This window comes from Maylandia zebra, linkage group LG16, assembly GCF_041146795.1.
Source record: "Maylandia zebra isolate NMK-2024a linkage group LG16, Mzebra_GT3a, whole genome shotgun sequence".
Lineage (NCBI taxonomy): Eukaryota > Metazoa > Chordata > Actinopteri > Cichliformes > Cichlidae > Maylandia > Maylandia zebra.
Window position 1 is genome coordinate 21,013,895 of NC_135182.1, and position 24,258 is coordinate 21,038,152.

Sequence of the window (24,258 nt, forward strand, 5' to 3'; positions counted from 1 at the left end):
GCTTAAGGGGTACCGACAACCAGACTGAAGAATGGCCTTCTTAGTTCTCACTGCCACTGCCTATATTGCTGTGTGACGGACACTGATCTAGTTCATGGGAACAGAAGAGGCTGTAACTTTAATTTTAGCTGTGGGGTGAAGCCAACCAACCCCAGAAGCAGACTGTTATCAAATCGCTATAAGCCGTTCCATCATCATTAAAGTAGGGGAAGGAGAGGACTAGTGGGTGAATGTGTGGTGAAAAGGCAAATCCTGCACATTTTAACTTTTCACACAGTCAATGGAGTGCATTTCCATTCAAGTACAAGATGTACAAAGCCAGCAGCAATAGAGCCACTATTTATGTGGATTTATATCGAATAAGAACATATGAAATCATTACATTAAAGCACACATTAAAGCGTATCTGCATCTTGCACATCTGGACCTCTAGTCAAGATAATTAGATTAAATAGTAAAGATCTCTTTATTTACACTCACATGTCTTATAAATGATAACAATACCATGACTTCAAAAGGTTCGATAAAGATCAATTATTGAATGCAATATCATAAAAACATAACAAAATACTACTCAACAGAAATTAAGAATAAAGTTAATGATGTAGCACGGAGGTGTGTAAATGAAAATCTGAAGTTATAATTACCTTTCTTCTTTGTCCATGGCTTTCTTGTCAGTGGGACTGTTCTTCTTTGGTGGTACTGGTGGACACACCTTTCCACAAATGTCCTGGATGCTACGCTTGATTTGGCAGCTGCGCGCGGCTGCCTTGGTGAGGATACGTTCAATGGCTGTTATGCCGTCTCCGTGAGCGAGGCGGTTCGACTCGATGTCCTCTAGCCAAGATGCCGAAAGAGAGTTCTGCTTAGACGACATCTTTTGGTGGAGCTTGATGAGGAGGGACAGCATGCTTTCACGGATCTCCAGGATCTCTGTGACCAGCTGCGGGGGCGTGCCTGGCGGAACCCAGCGTGTCGAGGAGCTCTTGGGCCTGACAGCCTGCGTGGCTTCAGTGGTGCTGCGATTGATTATCTCTTGGAACTTCCTTCTACGTTCTGCCACGAGACTGAACACCTGAGCTTCGCGAAGGTTCTAAGAAAGCATTGAAGGCAAACATTTCTTTACAAAAAGATGAAATATTTGGCCAATATAGTGAGACACCATTAGATCAAGAACCATAATCCATTATTTATCAATAAAAGTACAGGAATCTAGAAGAACACACGAATAAATATTACATATCACACGTGAAGCTCACAATAAAGAGAAACATGACACAGCTCTTCAAATTTCACAATTTTTTTATGGAGCACCTAGACCATTTCCAATTATTAATATAACTAATAGTCTGGTCGACTTTGATGGATTGTAGGTCGGTGTCATTACCATATTCAGACGGGAACGTGCACGTAAAAGTCAAATAAAATGTTCATTATTTCAGCTGACATTTTATGAACACTGCAGCTGATAGCGCTGGGACAACCAGACTCCTAACGAAAATTCAAATACAAGCCATCTGAAGGATTGCCCTGACCTGACCTGACATAAAAAAAGCACCTGAGCTGCACTGTTAAATAAACATACATCATACAGCCCAGTCAAGGGAACATCAATCATTCTGACATGCGGTTAAAAAGCGTTTACCCCAAACCTGCATTACACACGTAATTAGTTTCAGCAGTCAAGAGGGAGGGGAACTGCTGAAGCATAGCATTACACACACATACACACACCATAACACAACAAGACAGAACTCCTTTGAAATGCATCAAAGAAACACATACAAGAGAAGTCTTTCAAAGTAGAGATAAAACAAAGGCTAATGCAGCTGATTGTTTCATTCGAGCATTAGTCTTTTCATAGAAATGAGTACAAACAGCTACCTCTCTCCAATTTCCTGAAAGACGCCTGGAGTTCTGTGGAACGAGTAAAGTAATCATGATATGAAAGTGGTGCATGAAGCAACCAGTAATGCAAGATGATAAATAAACCACATGTTTGACAGGACAGACCTAAAAGAAGAGTTACACCCTCACTTCCAGACCAATAGATCACTAAGGCCTACAATCAGTCAAAATCTGCTGTGATTTCTATTTAAGAAGACAAAGTTTTTAGAGAATAAATCTATATAGTGGCAACAAGCCAAAAACTATCCAGACCATCCAAAACCCCATCAACAAGAGAGAGACCTTCTTTAAGTGACTCTCAGCTACTTTTTTGATTTTATCTTGACAACAAACTCTTTATTCAGAGCATTTAGTTCCATGTAGGATCACCCCTAGTGGTGCGGTAAGATATATTCTGAATACAGCATCTGATGGGTAATTTTATTTATTTATTAAACACATTTTAAAAGCAGTAATGTTTTTAGAAAAAAATCCTGCTTTCTCATTCCTTTTCCATAGTTATGATGCAAGCTGGCAGTTAGCTTAGCACAGAGGATGGAAATAGGAATGTAACTCAAATTAATTTAAAGTTAATGCAAACAAGCACGGCCTGTCACCGAGTTTCCTTTTACCTGGCCATAAGAAGAAGCTTCGGTGCTGGTGCTGGGAGGTGCCTCTCTCTTTACCTCTGGAGCGGTCTCAGGAACCCGCACCCTGACAAAGTTGATGACATGGTGCAGATTGGAGAGGAGATTGGTGCCTGGGAACCAGCTGTCGTGACAGTGCTCCTCAATGCAAGGCTCCTAAACAAAAAAAAAAGGAAGAAGACGACGACGACAATGACTCAGTGAGAAACTGGTTGGCACTAGGGGCCTAGACAGTGAGGAAAGTGGTTACAAGTTAAACCAAGCAAATTATCTTACCTCATCCTCCTTGTTGTCTTGAATCTGGTTGTCCAAACCCAGTTCAATCAGGTACAGCACCATGCACAGCACGTGTTCAGACATGTTCTGATGATCCATCCAGATCTAGAACATGATCAAACCATTAGCTTACCCCAGAGAACAAATAACACAAGGTTTAGCTGTCAATGTGTTTGCTTTTTTTAAGTTATTATGCATCCATAGATCAGCCTCTCATTACTGATACCAAGCCCTCAACTGGCCATCTGTCAATGAATTTGTATTCTTAAATACATCTTGCCTGATCGATACTATGAAGATGATTATTTGGTGATGCGCCAATTTTCAGCACCAGTTGCAAACCAAGTCATACTACAAACTGCAAAGAGAGACGATGGATTTGGCTGTTTTATATGGCACTGGTAGTGGGTGAAAGACTCACCTTGTAAAGTAGAGTGAATATCACAATGTGCAGCGTCTTGCAGTGCAACAGCCTTATTAGACCTTTGTAACATGGGTGCAGAGGAGTCCTTTCCTTGTATGGTGGCCAGGGGTTGCCAGTGTGAATGCCAAACTGTTTCAAACTAGTGGACATCATCATCAAAAAGGAGGCGAGAAAACAAATCAAAAAAGCAATTACTAGCAATAATCAATTTTTATACTCATTACATACAAGTAATAATGAGAGAAGTCAGAGTTAGGTTGAGAGAAATAAGCGTTTGGGAAAGTGACACCGAATGCTGTTCAGAATAAATCACGAAAGATTTCAGTCTACACAACAGAAGAGCCGAGGGGCAGCACTCTATTAGTGATGATGGGATTATTATCACACGAGCCAGGGCGAGCCTGACATGTAATCCATCATATTCAAACAGTGTGAATGAGCAACATGAGGCTGGTATCAGACTCTGAAGGTGGCACAGGCAGCTTCAATATGTCTGAGAGAGAAATATGCTCTAGTTTCATCTGTACTGGACACAAAAACTGAAGAGAAAACTGAAAGCATGTACGTGAAAGAGGCGGATGAGTGATCCATCCATGAATTACAAAGGCTCTAACCAATTGCCATTTCAAACACAGAAACAGAGTGAGCCACTTTTAGTTTAATGAGTATTTTCAGAAGCCAGAAAGAAAATTAACCCCCAAAGTATCTCCTTCACCTCCGCTGACATGTTTATCCTTGGAGACGTCTTCAGGACAATCAAAAAAAGAAAGACTTCCACAACTGCATTACAATTTAGCCTGAAATATTGAGCTCTCTCGACACCAATCTAATTGGAATCACTTCAACACCTAGCAGAGCTGACCTTTGTAATCATGTCCCTTCACCAGCAGAAAGAGAGACGACCTGATTTTTGTCATGACTGAACATGAAAACAGCAACAAAACTACTGCCGAGCAAAGGAAACATTTATACAGAGTTTAGAAGGTGACAGAAAATAGAAATGTGTGGGGAAAATCAAACTTACAATGCTGCATATCTGTCCATTGCGGACTGGACATCACGGCGATAGACTGTTCTGAGAACGACCATGATGGGGTCAAACTCTTTCTCCCACACTTCAGCTAGTGAAAAAAAGGAAGAGAAATGCTTTGCAATCTCAGGTACAAAGTGACACTGTTTCATGGTTTCCCTGTTTTTCACCTGTCACCATCATAAGTGGTGTAAGTCTGCCCCCAAGTGGTGCCCTGAGGACATAGATCTAGTGCAAAAGATTGAGCCCCATTCTTAACTATAACAGGGAGCGATCTAAAAAGCAATAGAATAGATTTAACATATGTTCGTTTTTAAGTGACAACATTTATTCTTTCCGTGAACTGGATAAGACAATTAGTTATTTCACAAGAATGCACCACCCATAATGTGTGTATATTACCTCATATGCTTCTTGCTGGAGAACAAAGTAAACTCCCTAGAAATCAGATATCAGCTTTGTGATTAAAATGACTGCTGTTGGTTTGAAAAACTATTTGCTGTAAGTTCTAGGCCATAAAACAAAAATAAGACAATATTTAAAAATATGATAAAAAAATATATATATTTTATCATAATTTCTATTCAAAGCTCAGCGACCAGCTCATTAGATCTAGTCTTAAAAAGCTCTTAAATATTACAGTCTTTTGGGGTGCTGATTTAGCTCACTGGGTTGAGCAGGCAACCCATTAGCTGCAAGTCTAAAGCACAGACCCAGTGTACAAAAGGCCCCGTAGTTATGGGTTTATTCTGTTCAGTTGTTAGTTCACCTGTAGTTTTTAGAGTGGCCAGTAGAGGTCACCCCACCGCTTTGTATGAGAGACTATGTCCAGGGAGAGACGTGGGCAAAGCACCTGAGCTTTTCCGCTCCAGATTACTGGCAGAGAATTGGTTATCCCGTGAGAAGTGTGCGTTAATGAGCAACGTAAGTTGGTGATGTGTGAGGATGTGATAATAAGATGTGTTTGGGACTGTAACCAAGGTTAGGGGGGAAATGATTATGTTTCTGTCTGTGCCGCTAGCGGGTGCTAAGCTAAGCTAAGCTAAGCTAACTTTCCTGCCGTGTGGTTGGGTATAGCTGTGTACCTGGTTAGCTCTCTCAGGGGGTCTACGTGTGAGTCGTGGGTAATATATGGCCTATGGTATTAAAGGGGATGTTAGTTTATTTCCTGCCTGTGTTTATGTTGATGTACTCTGGAGATATTGTTGTGAACACTTTAGTAATGTAGCATTTTCTTTCTGTTCCGTTCAGAGACCACACACACACACACATCCATGCCCACGCACCTAAACCTGTATGCAATACCTGCTCCTCTGACAACCTCTGTTACCTTCAACTGTGTGAAGTCAATACAAGAGTCTGCACTATCCTCGGTGTCTTCATTGTCTCCCTTCTGAACATTCATCCGGGCCTTGAGCAGTGTTCTGGCCGACACTCCGGGGAGTGGTAGCTGCAAACCTGAACTAGCACCTTACAGTCCTTCCAGTACAAGCTATCTACCCAACATTAATGGTCCTTCGAGCCGGATGTAAGCTGCTTCTACCCTAACAAGATGGATGATATTCAGAACTTCTCAGCTCTTGGTGCGCGCCCACGGCGTAATGTACGGCGTCCCCTCCGCTATGAAGCTTATGAGACTGACTTTCCCGGGCTTGGTGCAGGTTACCAGGAGGAAAGTGAGACAGGAGGCGACACCCGTTCTTCCCACCATCCTCCGTCTGACCCCTCTGATGACCGCTCACACGGTCATGTCACACCACTGAGAGCAGAATTAGAAGATATACAACGTGAAAGGTTCCTGTTCCAGCAGTCGCATGACCAGATGAAAGCTGGGCTGGCTAATGTCCAGGCCCTTCATACTAGTTTGCTGCAGTTGTTGGACCGTGTAGAGAGTCTGCAGCTCAGTCCACCGCCCAGAGCCCCTGCTGTTCATCTCCAGCCACCCCCTGCTGAAGAGGAAGAGGACTGGCCTCCACCACCTCCTCCTGTTGTGTTCAAGGAGGAGTCTGTCTCCAGCCAGGGTCCAGTTGCGGACCGCATCGATACGATGCTGAAAGAGCTCCAGGATCTGAAGAGGGAGTCTATGGCTGCACAGGAGAGTAAGATCATCCCCCCACATGAATCTAGGCCAGGTTTCACTTCTCCTCAGCCAAGGATCACCTACCCTCCAGCGCCGCCTCCGAGAGCACACCCCCCTCCATTGCAACCACTGTCAACTCCATCCCCGTCCTCATCTACTCCTTTCTTGACCTACAGGGGGCCTCGTCCAAGCATTCCCAAGCTCTCACGCCGTGATCCTGGGGAATTTGCTCGTCTAAAGATGGCGCTAGAGAACTTATTGCCCCCGGAGAGTTCAGAGCTTTTCAGGTACCAAGTCTTGTTAGATCATCTACACCTGGAGGAAGCAAAGTTGATAGCGGACGCTTACCTCCATTCTGCCACGCCCTTCAGTGACACTATGAACGCTCTTAACGACAGGCTTGGGCAGCCCCACCAGCTTGCCCTGAGAAGAATTGCTGCTGTCATGGACTCACCTGACATCCGCCGAGGGGATGCAGCCGCATTTGAGCGATTCTCTCTCCACATCCAGTCGCTCGTGGGCATGCTGAAGACTTTAGGCCCTGATGGGGAGGTTGAACTCCAGTGTGGCTCCCATGTGGCTCGACTCCTTAGTAAGCTTCCTTCAGAGCAAAGAGCTGATTTCCGTCGGTGCATGTACAACCATTCTGGTCAGGCTTACACCCTGGATGACCTGGCTACCTGGTTAAAGTACGAATCCTGGTGTCAGGACTATGACGGCTTGCCCACCCCAGCGATCACCAGAGAGAAGCCTGATGTCAGACCAAGCAGACGCTCTGTTGCGGTCCTTCACAGTGCAGAGAGCTCACCCAGGTCACCAGGTACCACTCCAAACAAAGCTAGGCAGCAACCCTACTGCGCCTTTTGCGATAACCGTGCCCATCACCTGAGTCAGTGTCAGGAGGTCATCAAACTGAGTCGCGAACAACTCACAGACTGGATAAAGACTAACAAGAGGTGCTGGCGTTGCGCACGCTCCCATCAGGCAGCACAGTGTACCCTCAAGAAACCCTGCAGCCTGTGTCAGGGTCGTCATCTGCAGGTCCTTCACGACGTGAATTCGAAGTTCTTAAAGCCACATGGCTCAGTGTCTGCTCCCCCACGAGAAGGTGAGAATCCTACGGGCGTCCTGTACCTCGATCGTCCTACAGAGAGCGGCCAAGTCCTGTTAAAGGTTGTCCCAGTCATCCTTCACCATAATGGCAAGACTTTGAGCACTCACGCAGTTTTGGATGATGGGTCAGAGAGGACTATGCTGCTACCCACCGCTGCCCAGAAGCTTGACCTTCAAGGCATCCCAGAGACACTTCCATTGCGCACTATCAGGCAAGATGTGCAAACTCTGCAAGGATCATGTGTCTCATTCGAGATCTCCCCTGGTGGCAAACCTAAGCTGAAGTACAAAGTCCGCAACGCCTTCACCGCCACCCGTATCGACCTAGCCGAGCACAGCTACCCGGTGGAGTCCTTGCAGCGGAAGTATAGACACCTCCGAGGCCTGCCTCTCCAGTCCTTCAAGAAGGTCAAACCTCTCCTTCTGATTGGCAGTGACCACCCACAGCTCATCACTCCAACTGAAGCTGTCCGTCTTGGTCCACCGGGTGGTCCCGCCGCTATGCGCACCAGGTTAGGGTGGACACTACAGGGTCCCTCCAGCCTTATAGGTTCCTCTTCGCTGCCACAACAGTGCCTCTTCACGACCGCCATTCCTCCCCAGGTGAGTGAGCTACTCAAACATGTAGAGAAGTTATGGCAGGTAGATGTTGTCCCGGTGCCAGAAGGCAAGGTGGTTACCCGTTCAAGAGAAGATAACTATGCAGTTAGCCTGCTAGAGCAGAAGACAGTTCGTGTAGATGTCGAGGGCATCCAACGCTATGCCACCCCCCTCCTTCGCCGCGAGAACATGCCACACCTTAAAGCTAGCCCTAACGCTGTCGTTCCCAGTTTGAGAAGTGTGGAGAGAAGGCTCCAGAAAGATCCAGAACGAGCTAAGGTCTACCGGGCAGAGATAGAGAAGTTGGTCCAGGCCGGTTCGGTGGTTAAGGTGCCCCCCTCTGAGGTTGCTCATGCAGATGAGTCATGGTACATCCCTCACCACCTTGTTAGCCACAATGGCAAAGATCGCCTTGTGTTTAACTGTTCGTTCCAGTTCCAAGGCCAAGCCCTCAACGAACATCTTCTACCTGGGCCCACCCTGAGCGCATCACTCCTTGGTGTTCTCCTTCGCTTTCGAGAGCATGCCGTAGCCATCAGTGGTGACATTAAAGGTATGTTCCACCAGATTCGCCTTCTTCCCGAAGATCGTTCCCTCCTGCGGTTTGTGTGGCGGGATCTACACCCCGAGGAACCGGTGGCCGTTTATGAATGGCAGGTCCTCCCCTTCGGTACAACTTGCAGCCCATGCTGTGCAACCTTTGCTCTGCAGCGCCACGCCAGGGACCACACGGAAGGAGATGATCCGCTACGTCACTCTGTGGGACAGTGCTTCTATGTTGATAACCTTCTCCAGAGCGTGCCGACCCCTGAAGAAGCCCGGGACCTAGTGGACAGGCTAAGAGCCCTCCTGTCTTCTGCTGGATTTGTCCTTCACCAGTGGGCCAGTAATGAACCCAGCACCATTGGCCACCTACCTGAAGACCTCAGATCCACAAGTGCAGAACTTTGGCTCAGTCAAGACAAATCAGACACCTCTGAGCCAACTCTGGGCCTTAGCTGGCACTTCCCCACGGACACCTTGGGTTACAGACACCGCAAAATCAGTTATGGCGCCCCCACTATGCGGAATATTTATAAGGTTCTCGCAAGCCAATACGACCCACTGGGCTTTATCCTACCGTACACCACCCGAGCCAAGATGCTGGTGAGGCGCCTTTGGGATCAACAGAGGGGATGGGATGACCCGCAGCTTCCGCCAGAACTACTCCAGCAGTGGAAAACCTGGGAAGAGGAATTGCCGTTCCTTGCACAAGTCCTGCTTCCTCGCCCGTATCTCCCAAAGCACATCACGGAGGCAGTTAGTGAGAGAGAGATTCACATATTCTGTGATGCGTCAGAGCAGGCTTATGGCGCGGTGGCCTACATGAGAACAGTGACAGGTGATGGCAGCTCACATCTAGCCTTCCTGATGGCTCGCTCCCGTGTTGCCCCTAAACGCATTCTCTCCATGCCCAGACTTGAGCTGTGTGGTGCCCTCTCCGGAGCTCATCTTTCCCGTCTCCTTAAAAATGAGCTCACTCTGGACATAAAGAGAATAGTGCTGTGGTCTGACTCCACAACTGTACTCACCTGGTTGAGGTCCCAGTCATGCCACTTCAAGGTCTTCGTCGGCACCCGCGTGGCTGAGATCCAGGAATTAACTCACTCGCACACCTGGCGCTATGTGGACTCAGCCCAGAACCCCGCAGATGATATAACCCGGGGGAAGTCCCTTCTCGAGCTCACCAGACCCAATAGATGGAGTCAAGGGCCTCCTTTCCTGCTCCTAGGTCCAGAACAGTGGCCTCCAGAGCCAAGTGGCACCCTGGCTGAGCCTCCAGGCCCATCTGAGCTCCGTAAAGAGACCTTTTGTGGATTTTCTACCACCTTTGACCCCGCCACTTCGAACTTCAGCAAATATGACACCTGGACACAGCTGCTGGAAGCGGCTATTACGCAGTTGCATGGGGCGGCCAGAGGCGGTGGAACTTCATCGGCTTATGACTATGTTCGAGCAGAGATGGATGTCCTGAGAGAAGCTCAACAGGAGAGCTTCCCTGAGGAGTATCGACTCCTTAAGCAGGGGAAATCCATCAGTCGCAGCAGTCGTCTCCTTGCACTATCCCCTGAGTTCGACCACGAGAATGAGGTCATCCGTGTAGGTGGACGTCTTCGCCGCTCTGAAGATCTCGCCTTTACCAGCTCCCATCCTTTAGTTTTGGATCCGACACATCCAGTCACCCGCCTGTTCATCCAGGACGTCGACAGTCGCCTGCGCCATCCAGGGCCAGAGAGGGTCTTTGCGGAGATTCGGCGCACTCATTGGATCCTGAGAGGCCGGGAAGCAGTTAGGCGTTTTCAAAGGACCTGTCTTGAGTGCCGCAGATGGAGAGCTCGACCAACTGTTCCCAAGATGGCGGACCTGCCAGTTGCGCGCCTCCGCCTTTACAAACCTGCCTTTTATTCGACAGGCGTGGACTGTTTTGGACCCTTTGAGGTCAAAATCGGGCGCCGTGTGGAGAAGAGGTGGGGCATCATCTTTAAGTGCCTAACTATCAGAGCGGTCCACCTTGATGTCCTAACCTCCATCGATACGGATGCCTTCCTAATGGCACTTCGACGTTTCATTGCCAGGAGAGGAACTCCAGCTGAGCTGTACTCGGACCAAGGGACCAACTTCCGTGGGGGAGAAAGGGAACTCCGAGCAGCTTTTGCAGCCATGACCTCTGACCTGCAGAAGCTCCTGGCTCCCCATAAGATCGTCTTCCACTTCAATCCACCAGCGGCTCCTCATTTCGGGGGAGTGTGGGAGCGGGAGATTAGGTCTGTCAAGACGGCACTCTACACTACAGTAGGATCCCAACCCCTTCAAGAAGAGGTCCTCCACACGGTCCTTGTGGAGGTGGAGGGCATCTTGAACTCCAAACCACTAGGTTATGTCCCGTCTGACATCAGTGATCCTGATCCAGTGACCCCCAACTGCTTTCTGATGGGGCGGCCTGACGGAGCACTTCCTCAAGTGGCTTATCCCAAAGAAGAGCTCCTGAGTCGCCGGAGGTGGAAGCACTCCCAGGTGCTGGCTGACCATTTTTGGTCTCGATTCATCCGGCTGTACCTTCCAAGCCTGCAGCTTCGGCAGAAATGGCGGTCATCCCCCGCAGATGTCACAGAAGGTTCGGTGGTGATGATCGTAGATCCTCAGCTGCCTCGCGCTTCCTGGCTCGTGGGCTGCATCTCCAAAGTCCACCCCAGTCCCGACGGGCACATCAGGTCTGCTGACATCAAGGTGAAGGACCAGACCTTCACCCGACCTGTGGCGAGGCTGGTGGTGCTGCCTGCCCTCCCGGACGAAGGCAAAGGACAATCACCGTAACTTTGTTTGTAAAATTGCCTTTTGTTGTGAGCAAATGTACTTCATACATTTGGGGGCGGCTGTACAAAAGGCCCCGTAGTTATGGGTTTATTCTGTTCAGTTGTTAGTTCACCTGTAGTTTTTAGAGTGGCCAGTAGAGGTCACCCCACCGCTTTGTATGAGAGACTATGTCCAGGGAGAGACGTGGGCAAAGCACCTGAGCTTTTCCGCTCCAGATTACTGGCAGAGAATTGGTTATCCCGTGAGAAGTGTGCGTTAATGAGCAACGTAAGTTGGTGATGTGTGAGGATGTGATAATAAGATGTGTTTGGGACTGTAACCAAGGTTAGGGGGGAAATGATTATGTTTCTGTCTGTGCCGCTAGCGGGTGCTAAGCTAAGCTAAGCTAAGCTAACTTTCCTGCCGTGTGGTTGGGTATAGCTGTGTACCTGGTTAGCTCTCTCAGGGGGTCTACGTGTGAGTCGTGGGTAATATATGGCCTATGGTATTAAAGGGGATGTTAGTTTATTTCCTGCCTGTGTTTATGTTGATGTACTCTGGAGATATTGTTGTGAACACTTTAGTAATGTAGCATTTTCTTTCTGTTCCGTTCAGAGACCACACACACACACACATCCATGCCCACGCACCTAAACCTGTATGCAATACCTGCTCCTCTGACAACCTCTGTTACCTTCAACTGTGTGAAGTCAATACAAGAGTCTGCACTATCCTCGGTGTCTTCATTGTCTCCCTTCTGAACATTCATCCGGGCCTTGAGCAGTGTTCTGGCCGACACTCCGGGGAGTGGTAGCTGCAAACCTGAACTAGCACCTTACAGTCCTTCCAGTACAAGCTATCTACCCAACACCCAGGTTTGACTCTGTCCTGACGCCTGTGTCTCTTCCCCCTGGTCTTTCTCCCAGCTTTCCTGTGTTATCTTGGCGATCCTATCAAATAACAGCTAAAAAAGCCTCCAAAAATATATTAAAATATTACACGCATTCTTAAAGCTAATGTTACTGTTGGCCAGTGGAGGGCAGCAGACATATCTTCATGCTGCTCAGATGATGATGCTATCACCAAGCAGAAAGCCCTCAGCGAGGACATGAACCCAGAATTGTTAAAACCCACAAACAAGCCATGAACTAAACACCAGTTATTTGCAATGTTGTTTATTTCCGTCCCACTGTGACTACAACTGTTGATGAAAATTTTGTTTAGCTGCTGGTGGAAAAACGTCAAATAGATTCTTAGGTTTCATATTTTAACTAAACTACTTCTATAACAGTATCAACGACTGCGTGTAACGTCTGCCTTTACCATACCAGACACTTCTGTAAAATCTGTAACAACACTTTTATAAACATCTGTTACTTTTTTTTAAGATCTGTTAGGAAATCCTGCCTTCTCCTTCACGAGAATATCCTACCTTTGGGTGTGTACATGCCCTGCTGCATGGATCCTCCAGGCTCAAACACAGGTGCTTTGAAGTCGGCTACAGCAGAGAGCATATCCTCAAAACTACAGCTACCGGGTACAATGCCACTCTTTGGGTTGGGATTTTCAGGAATCTACGAAAAATCTCTTAAGGAAAAATAAAACATATATAAATACATATATACTGTGGATAACTGAATACAGTTTCTCTTCAGAAAGTATTTGTTAATGACTGAAGGATACAAGGTCTAAGAGTGCGCTGTGCGTACGATCGTTCATGCACAACTGAGAGACCATTTCAGCCCGAAGGATCTCATCATCGGTCATCCCTGTCGGTGAAAATGAGAAGAAGAGTGTGAAGGCAAACTGACAGTGAGGGGATCTGACTTTCACCAGTACAGAAACTTGACAAAATAGGAGAAATGGCTGACAATATGTAATCTTAAAAATTTTAGTGCTGGCTGTCTTGGCAATAACCAAGCCAGAGGTGGTTACAGGCCACAGAGTTACAGAGTGGGGAAACAAAAGAAACTTTTTGTTTTAATAAAGGAATCAGGCAGTGCTGTTTGCTGCCCACATCATGAGTCAGCAAACCACAGCGAGTCGGTTACCTCGCTATGGTAACTGACCGGCTGAAACCCAGAGCCACTGACCACTGTCACGATTTGTAGATGCTTTTCTGATTGAGTGCAGCAGTAAATCGTAATCTCACTGACAAACATGTTACATTTCATGCCACTGGAGAAGATATGCTCACAATTTGTGTTTCAGGAGCTAAATACTTTTTTAACCTAAAGCCACTATACTGGTATTTTTTTTTCCTGGGAGCTTACAAAGTTTATAAAAGTACAAGTGTATCACTGAAGCACAGGCTCAATCACCAGTTGGTTACATCTTTCTGAGACCGTAATGAAACAGACATTTAATTTTATGTCTTAAATAAATGAATAATTAGGAACAACTTACAGGTCTATTCTTTCAATAAATTCAAAATGATCTATGAAAAAACTTCAAGATTGCCACTTTAAACACCAGTAAGAGCTCAGTTTTGAGGTTTGGCAAGATAATTATGAACTGAGGAGTTTTTTTTTTAAAAACAGACTGTGACCACTATCTCTTTAACATAATGCAGTTTTGTAATGCAGTGTTCTGTAATATGGATGAATAAGTCAGCAGAACATCTGAAAGCACTATCTCCCTAGGGAGAAATTGTATCACAGTTATATTTCAATATATGCAAAGAGAGGAGTGTCAATGTAGGCCTTTTGCGTCAGAGTATAATTTACAAAGTCCTTGGTTATCTCCATGAACAAATACTAGAAATAGTTCAAATGACATTTTCAGCCAAGTAAAGGACTTCATTGGAGAGTTTTACGTGAAAAAGTCACTTCTTATTGTAATACAGCAAAGAAAAACACTCCTGGGATGAGTGCCAAATACAGGAAAACTGCACCAGCAAAGAGAAACAATGGTTACATGAACTCGTGCCAACAGCGACACGACCTACCAGCTATCAACACCTCGCAGAGCCTCAGCAAATGATTTATTAGCTCTAGGGTAACTCTATATACCGTAAGGTAGTTTGCTACTCTGATAAAGATGCTGCACAGCCCTCTGCTGTACCACTCACCCAAATGAATGCGAAGGCTTGTTAGTATGACCAGAAAGGTAAGTGCTCCTTCTAGCATTGGTCTCTCTTGCTCAGAGTCCAACACAGCATTCTGATGCTGAGACGCCATGGTCAACAGGTCGACTACTTTAAACCTGCATCAGAGGACAGTTTATAAACCAGATGTTACCCATCTGCAAATGTTAAATGTTTTATGTAGCATAATATTATCAGAAATATAGCTTACCTCTCAAAAACACTTGAGATAAAGTAGTCAGGGTCTAGTCTTGATGCACAAACCTTCAATAATAAAAGAGAGAAAGCAGACTTAAAAACTAAATTGAAATTATAAAAGAAATACATATATACACACACACACACACACACACACAAGTGACACTCAGCAAGTATTGTCTGTGAAGCAGGAGTCCTCACCTGCAGCAGATAGATGTCAGGATCAATCATGGAGTTGCAGAAGTGTGACTGCACGTAAGTCATAGCCTGTCCCTTAATCTGCAGTCCATTCCTCACCCACATGTTGCTGTGGATTTCTGACAGGCACGCCTACAGTCACATAGAACAAAGTGTTAATTGAGTGAGGAGTCTCTGCAGACCAGTGTTAGACGTGGTAGGCTGGAATCACTTAACCTTCTCCTAACCTGAAGCCACGTAGTCTGCAAATACTTTTACTTGTTACAATAAGTGCATGGACACAGATGTGCATTAGACATGCAGGTAAAACCAAATCTATTGTCTTCCACTGTTATACCTGGATCTGGAGTGGATGCACCATGATCTTCATCAACATCTCTTGGTCAGGAAGGAGGCTGTCCAGATCCAGTCCTTGGCATTTTACAGCCTGGGGATTTTGAACCAAACAATCAACTTTAAAAACACATAAACACAGACACCAAAGAGAATAGACTGTGCACTAAAAGATGAGGTGGCATACCTTACTGAGGAACATGGCGTAGTAGCGGTGGAGTGGCAGGTGAAATGTCACTTGATTCGGAGCAGGCTATGACAGATATACAGACATTTATGTGAAACAGGGGAGGGAAAATATTACTTGTACATACGGCAGTTTGCCATTAATATACCTCATCAATGAAGCCAATGGCATCAAACCAGATCTGCAAGGTCTCCAGACAGTATCGAACCACAGTTTTAGTGTATTCTTGTGTTTCCTGGTAACACATAAAATCAGATGTAAAAAATTTGATATAGTATTATGTAGTAAGTGATTGCAGCTTGGGGTGCTTATAACGCATGTTCCATTAATCCTGTGAGTGAGACTTACTTTGACTTTGCAGTGTGTTAAGAGACCCCACATTGGTTGTGCACAGGCCTCAAGCTCTGCTGCGAATGCTGCATAGTACGTCTGAGACTCAAATTCCACATGTTCATTCAACTCCCGCTTATTCAGATTCATACCTATGACAGCAGCAGAATGGTTATAACCTGTTATGCACAACTTCTCAATGCACATAAAAAGTTTAAAATACAAGTCTGCGTTTTTAAAATTCAACATTTCCCCTCATATTTATATGTAACCTAATAAAATGTCAACAAGTATGTGAATTACAAAACTCTCTATTGAATGTGTCAGTTTGTGGCTCGCATGGATACAGGGTAATAGTGACACTGTCCTCATAGCGTCAGCAAGAGGATACTCAGGCCCACTATACAAGGGTGAGCGTTATTTTTAGGATTGTGGTAGAGTGCAGTAAAAAGCCAGCAGCACCAACCACAATTCAAATCCAGTGATAAAGTATCTATCGCACCACAACTCTGCTTTTTGGTTGAACTATTTAAAAGGAGGGCAACAAATCTCCTTCTGAATAAGCCCAGAAGTTTAAATAAATCTGCAGGAACACGCTTTTAAATCAAGCGTTGTGTTTGACTTGACTGTGACTGAATAACAAAAACTAGATCTATTACACTGATATCCATGTGGTTTGATATCTCTGAACCCACCATACCAACAATAGATGGGATACAAGCATTGTCTGAAATTAACTTTCTGAGTCACAGATGAAAATACTCACTAGCCTCACACTGACTATAATAACAAAATCACTTTTGTGGTGTAAGTACATTTGTTTGAGTACATTTCATTGAGATAACATAGCATTAATTTAACAAAGGAGGCTAGGGGAAAATTTGAAGCTTTTTTCTTTAAATCAAGAATTAATTAATACAAGCCTCAATCTAATCCAGTGATCTTAAAGTGTAAGTAAGTGTAAGAAAGTAATAGGACTTACCTTGGAAAAACGACACAAAGCTCATCCACAGCATCAACAATGCGTGGTCTTCCAGGAACTTTTTCGCTACACTTTGGTGTGAGAGGATGTTAATGAAATCACTAACTAGGGGCCAGTAGGTGTTGTTCTTCAATAGTGCTTCACTGCAGTTCACCACAACATGCCGATTGTTCTCTTCATCTAAAAAAGAAAGACAGCGAGACAGGAAACACTGACAATTGGAATCAAATCGTATTTAGGAATCTACAAGAAAATAAACATAAAGAAATACATAGACATGGGTCAATGTGTTATTTAAATCAACACCTGGCTGTTATTATAACACTGCCAACAATGATGAGTGCAGCATTAAAAAAGGAGTCTATGCCAGTGCTACTGCTCAGCCTCCTAGTAGATACCTATGGTATCAATTTCAAACTCCTAGGTGACTTCCTTCTCAAGTTACCACATTTGCAAAATTTTCAGAAAACTTGACCTCCAACCTTAACCTTGAGGTCTAGGTCACTGAGATTCAAACTTGTCTAACAACTATGGTATTAATTTTAAACTCGCCATGTTCTCACGTCATCGCACCCACAAACTTGGGTGCCCACGTCATCCACTCACCCAACAGGTAAAGATTCAAGCTCATTTTACTTGGAGCCAGCAATGAAATGAAACATCTGTGCAGGCTATACAAGCACCAAGAATGATTAAAAACATAGGGCAAAATTAGCAGCTGTTCTTTGTTCTTTAGGAAGCATTTATATTTAATTATTGCTTTAGAAAACTCAGTGGCTTCATGTAACAGATTTGCACAATTAGACATAAAAAAGGCAGCTAATGCCATCCATTATTTGTGTCATGATGGATCTTTTGACCAGGTGCATATAAAACCATTTAAATCCAAATTTCAGTTTTATTAATAAGTTCAAGACAAAAATATCAACAATGAATAACCTGGAAAATACCATTTAAAAAAAGAAAACAAAAAAAACCTTCTCATGTTTAATAATACAACCCGAGTGAGCATTTATCAAAATAGTGAGAAAACTGGCCGACTTACCCTGAAGCTCACTTTTAATAAGGCAACTCTCCATCATGTAGAGGAGGACTGTGACCATGATGTCCAGCAGCTGACACTCCTCTGTGACATGTCGAGCCAGCTCCTCGTTGCTGAACAGCTGCACACTAATGTGAACGATGCGGTTGGACATCGTATCCGACTCGTGGCTTTTCATCAGCGTTTTCATGATGAAAGCGTAATGTTGGACAAATGTTTTTGTAAAGGTGATCTGCCAGAGAGAAAGACAAGAAGCCCATAACACGATTAAGGCTTGCCTTCAAAAACTCATACATACTAAGCTTTTTTAAGCCCAGTTTGATATTGAAAAGGCATGATGAAAAGGCAATGCATGAATCCCAAAGCACAGAAGGTAAGATTCTTATATTAAACACAGGAAACATAATTTCAAATATGTGCATGTAATCCCAGCTCAAGCTTTAAACAACTGAAACATTCCAATTTCAGGCTGTGTATGGTGTAACTGAGACCAGATATCCATAATACGGTTATTTCAGGCTGTGACCACACTTCTCTGGTGTTCAAACCTTCTGTTTACGAAGGGCAACCAATCAGAAGAAAGCTGGCTTTAACGGAGGAGGAAGGAGGGGAGGAAGTTGCACCAAGGTCTAAGCTCAAAAAGGATTTTTTTCCTGTAAATCATTTACTAGAGTAGTTTTGCAAGGACAAAAATACTGAGATGCAATAAGAATTTAATAAACCATCTATTTAAAAAAAAAAAAAAAAAAAAAAGTCTGAAATGTCTTGTGCGATTTCAACAATGCGTCAGTTGTTCCACATTCAGTTGCTGTAAACTCATAAAGAAACACCACTGTTGTAAACGTGTGGGTGCAGGTCCTTGGCTTAACAATACCACTTTGGTGTCATGCAGCAGGTTGTGGTTAATGCGTTCGTCAGCAAGAAGATGATGACGATAATTCCCATCTCTAATTTGTTCTCAATGACATGCAAACAGCTTTCTGGTGCAGAACGAAGCCAAATGAAATGACACCCTTTGGAGGCCTTTGTGGACCACTTTTAGCCTGTGAGCTGTATAACTGCTCCTGGTCTGCACCATGTCATAGGAAGGAATCCTTTAACCTCCAAGGACCTGGCGTCCACATATGTGGACATCACATTTCAAGCCCTTGTAGACCAAAATACTTAATTTTTCTGAGAGCCTGATATCCACTTACAAGGACATTATACTGCTACTGTTCTATCGAAATTTTAAACGAATATCCTCATATGTGGCTCTTATTTTTCTAAGAAACAAAAATCAGGTAAAAAAAAAAAAAAGAAGCTGGTAATTCTTTGTTTTTACATTCATCGGGTCCCAATATGCCCAAATATCAAAGAGAAATTAAAAATGCATGCCGTGAAAGAGTTTGGGTCTTAGGAGGTTAAAATTAAGATCAGACAGGCATCTGAAAGGTGGTATGCGGCATTAATTTTTGCACATGAAAAATTGGAAAAGAAAATACCTTGTAATCTTGATCTGGCAACATGTTTAATAAGAAGGTGACCATCTTCTGAGGAAACTCGTATTTTATTGTCCAAAACAGCAACTCTTCCAGGAAGCATTTATGCTTCAGAGATTCAATAATACAAGGGTCTGAGGACAATAAAGAGACATAATGAATACACAGTTCAGCTCAGTTCAGACATTATAGTGTGAATGCCTTTCTTTTCATGCACCTTTGGTACTGCTACTCAGCTTAACCCTCTTCCTCTGACCAACAGACTGTCCTCCATCTTGATCCTCCTTGGAAGAAAACACAAAACAACATAAATTTCAAGAAGTCTGCAAATTTTCATTAAGGCATCAACTGAGCATTTTTTGACTGAGCATAAATTAGAAACAACATTAATGTTGCACAGGTCAGTGATATGGCTTTACCAGTTTTATAAAAAGAGGAATTAAAAAAACATATTACTTAAAATAACACACATTCATTATCAGGTCAGTGTCATTTTAAGCATTAGTTTAACATACCTCTTTACATTGCTCGTCTGGACTCCCTGGTCCGCTGTTTCCTAACAAAACAAATGGACTAATTACTATTTAGCAACAGTTAGAACATATGTCACCTGTTATTATAGCACCAACAAACTTATTTATGAAATGTTTGGTCTCTTATTCACTGTACGTGCATTTATTTATACATTTTTAAAAAGTACTGCATGTGTAATGTATATAAAACTTGGTAGAAAAAGAATCTAATATACGTTTATAGGAATGTGGACTCGTTTACAATACTAAAATGTATTCAAATAAAAATAATAATTAATAACAAATGGAGAGTATTATGATTTTTTTCTTTTTATCTTAAAGATGTGAAGCAGATGGATGATTATTGAAAGAAAAAAAAACAAACATGTCATCTTACCTAACAGGACCATCGCGCCTGCACCTCCTTCAGCCCCAACACCAACATCAGCAGCAGCACTCTGGCCTTTTTCCTCCACTGATACCAGACCTGAATTCTTCAGTGCTGACAAATACTTGTCATAGTTCTTCTTAGCATACAAATTCTCCTCTTGGCCTGCAACAGTTAAGCAGTGAGCAAGAAAACCTTCTAATTTCTTTTTTTTTTTTTGGTTCACATATATCAAGTAAAATATTTTTCACAATTAGTACATTGCTGACCTAAAATTACAAAAAAAAAAAAAAAAAAAAAAAAAAATCAGTGGTAATGCTCTGTTAATTGAGCCCAAACCCTAAGCTGGATATTTACCCATGCTCAGCTCCTTGAATGCCTGCTGATTGGTCAAGATTTTTGTCAGCACAGTCCTCATTGCTCCTCCCATCTTTGTAAGCTCCTCAAGGAAGGAGATCTGAGGCTCCAGCTGTTGCAGGACTTTCTGTAGATCTCTCTCAGTTGAGGTGTCTGGTAAAATAAGATAAGAGATGCGAGACCCGTGAGACCCAGCACTCAGTGAAAGTAACTCTACGTGTAAATAGTTGTATAACACTTGTATAAGGCTTGCACAGCAGCTCATGTTTTCCATCTTATATAATATCATATCAGATGTAAACCACTGAAGTTAAAGCGAATGAAAGTGTCTGGTGTTGTACCTTTAATTGGTGACAACCACACATTAAAGTTACAGGTTCAGTTTACGTTGGTTAATAAGTATTGTACTTCATGTGTCTGTTATGACTGTTTTCACCTGGTTCAACATATCCATCTCTCAGATACTGTATGATACATAGGATAAAGCGGGGAAGAACCATCTCAGACATCAAGAGCAGGTCTCTGGGAATTAAGGGGATATTTTCCCCAGTTCTCAACCGATGCCTTCGACAAAACCTGTCAGGGGAAAGGAAATGTTTTTTTAAAACAGTGTCACACAGAAAGGTACATTTGACCGCTCCTGCTGTTCCTTCATGTGCACTAAAAGAAGATAAAGTTGGTCAAGAAACTGTTAGCATGTTTTAATTATCAGGTAGAAATTGAGTACAATTTGCATTCAGCTTCTGAAACAGCCCAGAGGTCTGAGCAGAAGAGTTTTCCTTTTGGTTTATTTCATGAATATATTGTTGTGATATTTACTGGATTGGGCTTTGGGTAATAATGGTTGATTGAAGTGGGAACTAAAGGGTTATTCACAGCAGCACACACACTACCACACCTCTTTCTCATACATCATTAAATATCCATACACAAATTTTATGAGCTAATGAATCAGTATGACACAAAAACATAGTCTAACATATGAATAATTTGTTATTGAAGATCATAAGACTGTAATATTTTTAAAAAAAATGATCATCTGTTCATAACACTTAGAATTATATATCTACATTCATATAATCTGTTTATAGAGATTTCATAATCTGTAAATAACGCATGTAAAGTGCATTACTGCTCAATTCCACATATTTACAACCCTGATATATACATCACATATTTATAAAGATGTAGTCCAATCTTACTCTTTACATCATCCAAAATGACATACGTTTCTATATAATTTATGCACAAGTATGTATATGTTCACATATGTATTAGTATGTGTGTGTGTGTGTCAGTATAAGTACACTTTATGCACCATTTGAGGGACAATAACTATAATTTCGTTATGCTTACTTAATAGCAGTAAAGACTCTTGCATGCTGAATCTCTATATAGGTTTTTACTCAGTTACCCAGTATTTTGCTTTCCACATAACAAACTAAATTATCATCTCATGATAATCAGGCCAACTCTGGAAGCAGGCTAATAGTTTACTACATTATTTTATCTAAACCGCGAGTGGAAATTAAGTTTTATGATTAGGAGGAAACTGTAATCAAGAACAGAGATATGATGTTGAGTCAGAGAGTAACAGAGACAGTCGCTGTTTAAACATTAAGATAAAATGATGACACTTACTTAACGATCATTCAGACTTTGACAGCAGAAAGGAAACCACACCATATCTAAAGAGCCACAGACAGAGGTACACGGAAACCTGTAGCTACACCTCCCAGTATGATCGTTGGAGTTTAGCTAGCCTAGGTAACCCTTAGCCCGTGGGTTGTATTTATAAATGACAGGAGTATCGCTAGATTGAAAAATGTTGTCCGCCTGCAACAGCATCTCATAAATTTATATGGAAACTGTCATTGACAACACACATGAGAAAATGTCACTGGCTGCGCCGGTTAGCATAGCCGGGTTAGCTAGCTCGGACTTACCCACTCTCTCGCATGACATTACTGTCTCCACAGTCACAGGCCCCACCAGCCTGGCTCCGGAACATGTTGAAATCATGGCCCGTGTGGTCTCCGTTATTGAAGCACTCAGCACACAACGACATGCACGGAGAGATGCCACAGGTCCGGCATCGATATGCCACGAAATTAGCCGTCCAAACCAAGCCGCACAGAGTCGCGTTGTCATAGGAGCGCACCGTTTTGCAGAACTCATCGAAACCTTCGCCTCCTGCAATCAGACATTTACACCAGTCAAGAGCGTCTCCGTCCGCCGCTGGTTTTTCGGGATTCAGTACAGCGTCAAGAAGCTCCTGTAGTTGCCGGACTCCGGAGCTATTGTCAGTCCGGTTTAAGTCTGCCTTCAAGTGGGCGGCAGTGGCTTTCTTGTCCCGGCGTAGCAGCGACGCCGCCATCATGCACTCTGGCTTGTTGTCCACAAATTTATTTTTGTTGTCTTGTTTCCATGTTCTCGGGTTTTCTCGCGATACGGCTGATTACGTCGTTGTTGGCTAGAGAATTTCCTGAAGTAATTTCCGCTCGTTGTACTTCATGTACTGGAAATAAATCTACACAGTATTTGACCTACTTAAACCTAGTATTGGAATTTAGGGATTTATTTTCTTTTCGTTAATTTTTTGTGGGGGTTGAGTTTTTGAATCTTTATCAGCATTATTTTTATTTTTTGTAGACACATCTAATAGGAGAGGGGAAAAACAAAAAAAAAATCGCAAGAACTAACAAAAATCTAAGTGTGTAAAAAATATCTATCACATAAATTAGCTTTAAGCAATAAGACGTAAGGTACATATAATATAATATAATATAATATAATATAATATAATATAATATAATATAATATAATATAATATAATGTTATGTTATGTTAATATATGTTCAATTTTGATACGACATGAGAAGGTAAGGAGTGGTAGAAAACTTTGCAAGGGTGGTGCAGGACATGTATGATGACAGTGAGATGGTGAGAACTGCCCCTGCTTGTTTCCAGTGGTCGGGACTCTTCATGGACCATGACGTTTGCAGAATACATCGTGATCTATAGTGAGAGTATTGAGCAGGTGGAAGAGAGGGTGGAGAGGTGGAGGCCTGCTCTAGAGAGAAGATGAATAAAAGAAGTAGAAGCAAGACAGAACACATGTGTGAATGAGAGGGACATAGGTGTAAGAATGAAGCTCCAAGGACTGGAGGTACTGAAGACAGAAGGGTTTAAATACTTAGGGTCAACCATCCAAAACAATGGACAGTGCACAAGAGAAGTGAAGGAGAGCGAGCTAGAGTTGTCAGAGCTGAGGTTTTCACTGTGACCGGAATAGCAAAATAGAGAGATGGTTTGGACATGTGTAGAGAAGGGATAATGGATAAAAGATGAAGACCACAGAGAGGATTCAAAGAGTGGATTCATGTAGTAAAGGAGAACATTCAGATGGTTGGGGTGACAGAACAGGATACTGGAGGTAGAAGGAGATAGAGGCAGATTATCTTTTGTGTAATCAAAAGAAGATACTACTACTACTACTACTAATAATAATAAAATACTACATGTGCAGATAACAAAAAGCACATAGAGTAACTGTCCGCACAGAGCAATCTGCGTGTCTATGTAGCAAAAAATATGTATTTATTATTTTTTTTAAAAACATTGTAAATTTTTGATAACAAAGGGAAATGACAGATTATTATAAAAGTGTGGATATTAAACTAAAGGTTTTTTTTTTTTTGTAAAACGGTTTAACAATATTGTCATCATTAATTTAATCACTAATATTATTATTAGTGTCATAAACACCATTCGC

The 24,258-nt window shown here is 43.1% G+C and overlaps 2 protein-coding genes across 4 annotated transcripts in view; one reads left to right on the forward strand and one right to left on the reverse strand.

Annotated features, from left to right (window-relative positions):
• The window catches only part of ubr3 (ubiquitin protein ligase E3 component n-recognin 3), a 44,733-nt gene extending 21,813 nt beyond the window's left edge, over window positions 1-22,920 (reverse strand). The window contains exons 1-24 of one of the 3 annotated variants that reach the window (XM_076875009.1): window positions 22,430-22,920; window positions 20,920-21,059; window positions 20,484-20,636; window positions 20,136-20,291; window positions 19,742-19,782; window positions 19,444-19,507; window positions 19,230-19,360; window positions 17,749-17,977; window positions 16,704-16,883; window positions 15,740-15,873; window positions 15,540-15,626; window positions 15,392-15,457; window positions 15,209-15,298; window positions 14,875-15,003; window positions 14,687-14,739; window positions 14,461-14,594; window positions 13,074-13,159; window positions 12,823-12,964; window positions 4,259-4,355; window positions 3,232-3,373; window positions 2,811-2,915; window positions 2,520-2,690; window positions 1,885-1,917; window positions 648-1,093 (exon numbers count right to left, since the gene is read on the reverse strand). In XM_076875009.1, the coding sequence (XP_076731124.1) occupies window positions 648-1,093; window positions 1,885-1,917; window positions 2,520-2,690; window positions 2,811-2,915; window positions 3,232-3,373; window positions 4,259-4,355; window positions 12,823-12,964; window positions 13,074-13,159; window positions 14,461-14,594; window positions 14,687-14,739; window positions 14,875-15,003; window positions 15,209-15,298; window positions 15,392-15,457; window positions 15,540-15,626; window positions 15,740-15,873; window positions 16,704-16,883; window positions 17,749-17,977; window positions 19,230-19,360; window positions 19,444-19,507; window positions 19,742-19,782; window positions 20,136-20,291; window positions 20,484-20,636; window positions 20,920-21,059; window positions 22,430-22,863 (3,443 nt within the window). In that variant the 5' untranslated portion in view covers window positions 22,864-22,920. Of the gene's footprint in view, window positions 1-647; window positions 1,094-1,884; window positions 1,918-2,519; window positions 2,691-2,810; window positions 2,916-3,231; window positions 3,374-4,258; window positions 4,356-12,822; window positions 12,965-13,073; window positions 13,160-14,460; window positions 14,595-14,686; window positions 14,740-14,874; window positions 15,004-15,208; window positions 15,299-15,391; window positions 15,458-15,539; window positions 15,627-15,739; window positions 15,874-16,703; window positions 16,884-17,748; window positions 17,978-19,229; window positions 19,361-19,443; window positions 19,511-19,741; window positions 19,783-20,135; window positions 20,292-20,483; window positions 20,637-20,919; window positions 21,060-22,429 lie in introns of all 3 variants that reach the window. The other 2 variants (XM_004557706.3, XM_012920930.3) reach the window with 2 other exon arrangements.
• On the forward strand, window positions 5,053-11,411 carry LOC143413082 (uncharacterized). The gene is made up of 2 exons (XM_076875288.1): window positions 5,053-5,188; window positions 5,516-11,411. Exon 2 carries the CDS (start codon window positions 5,817-5,819, stop codon window positions 11,409-11,411), a length of 5,595 nt encoding a protein of 1,864 aa, XP_076731403.1. The 5' UTR covers window positions 5,053-5,188; window positions 5,516-5,816.
• Window positions 22,921-24,258: the final 1,338 nt, after the last annotated feature.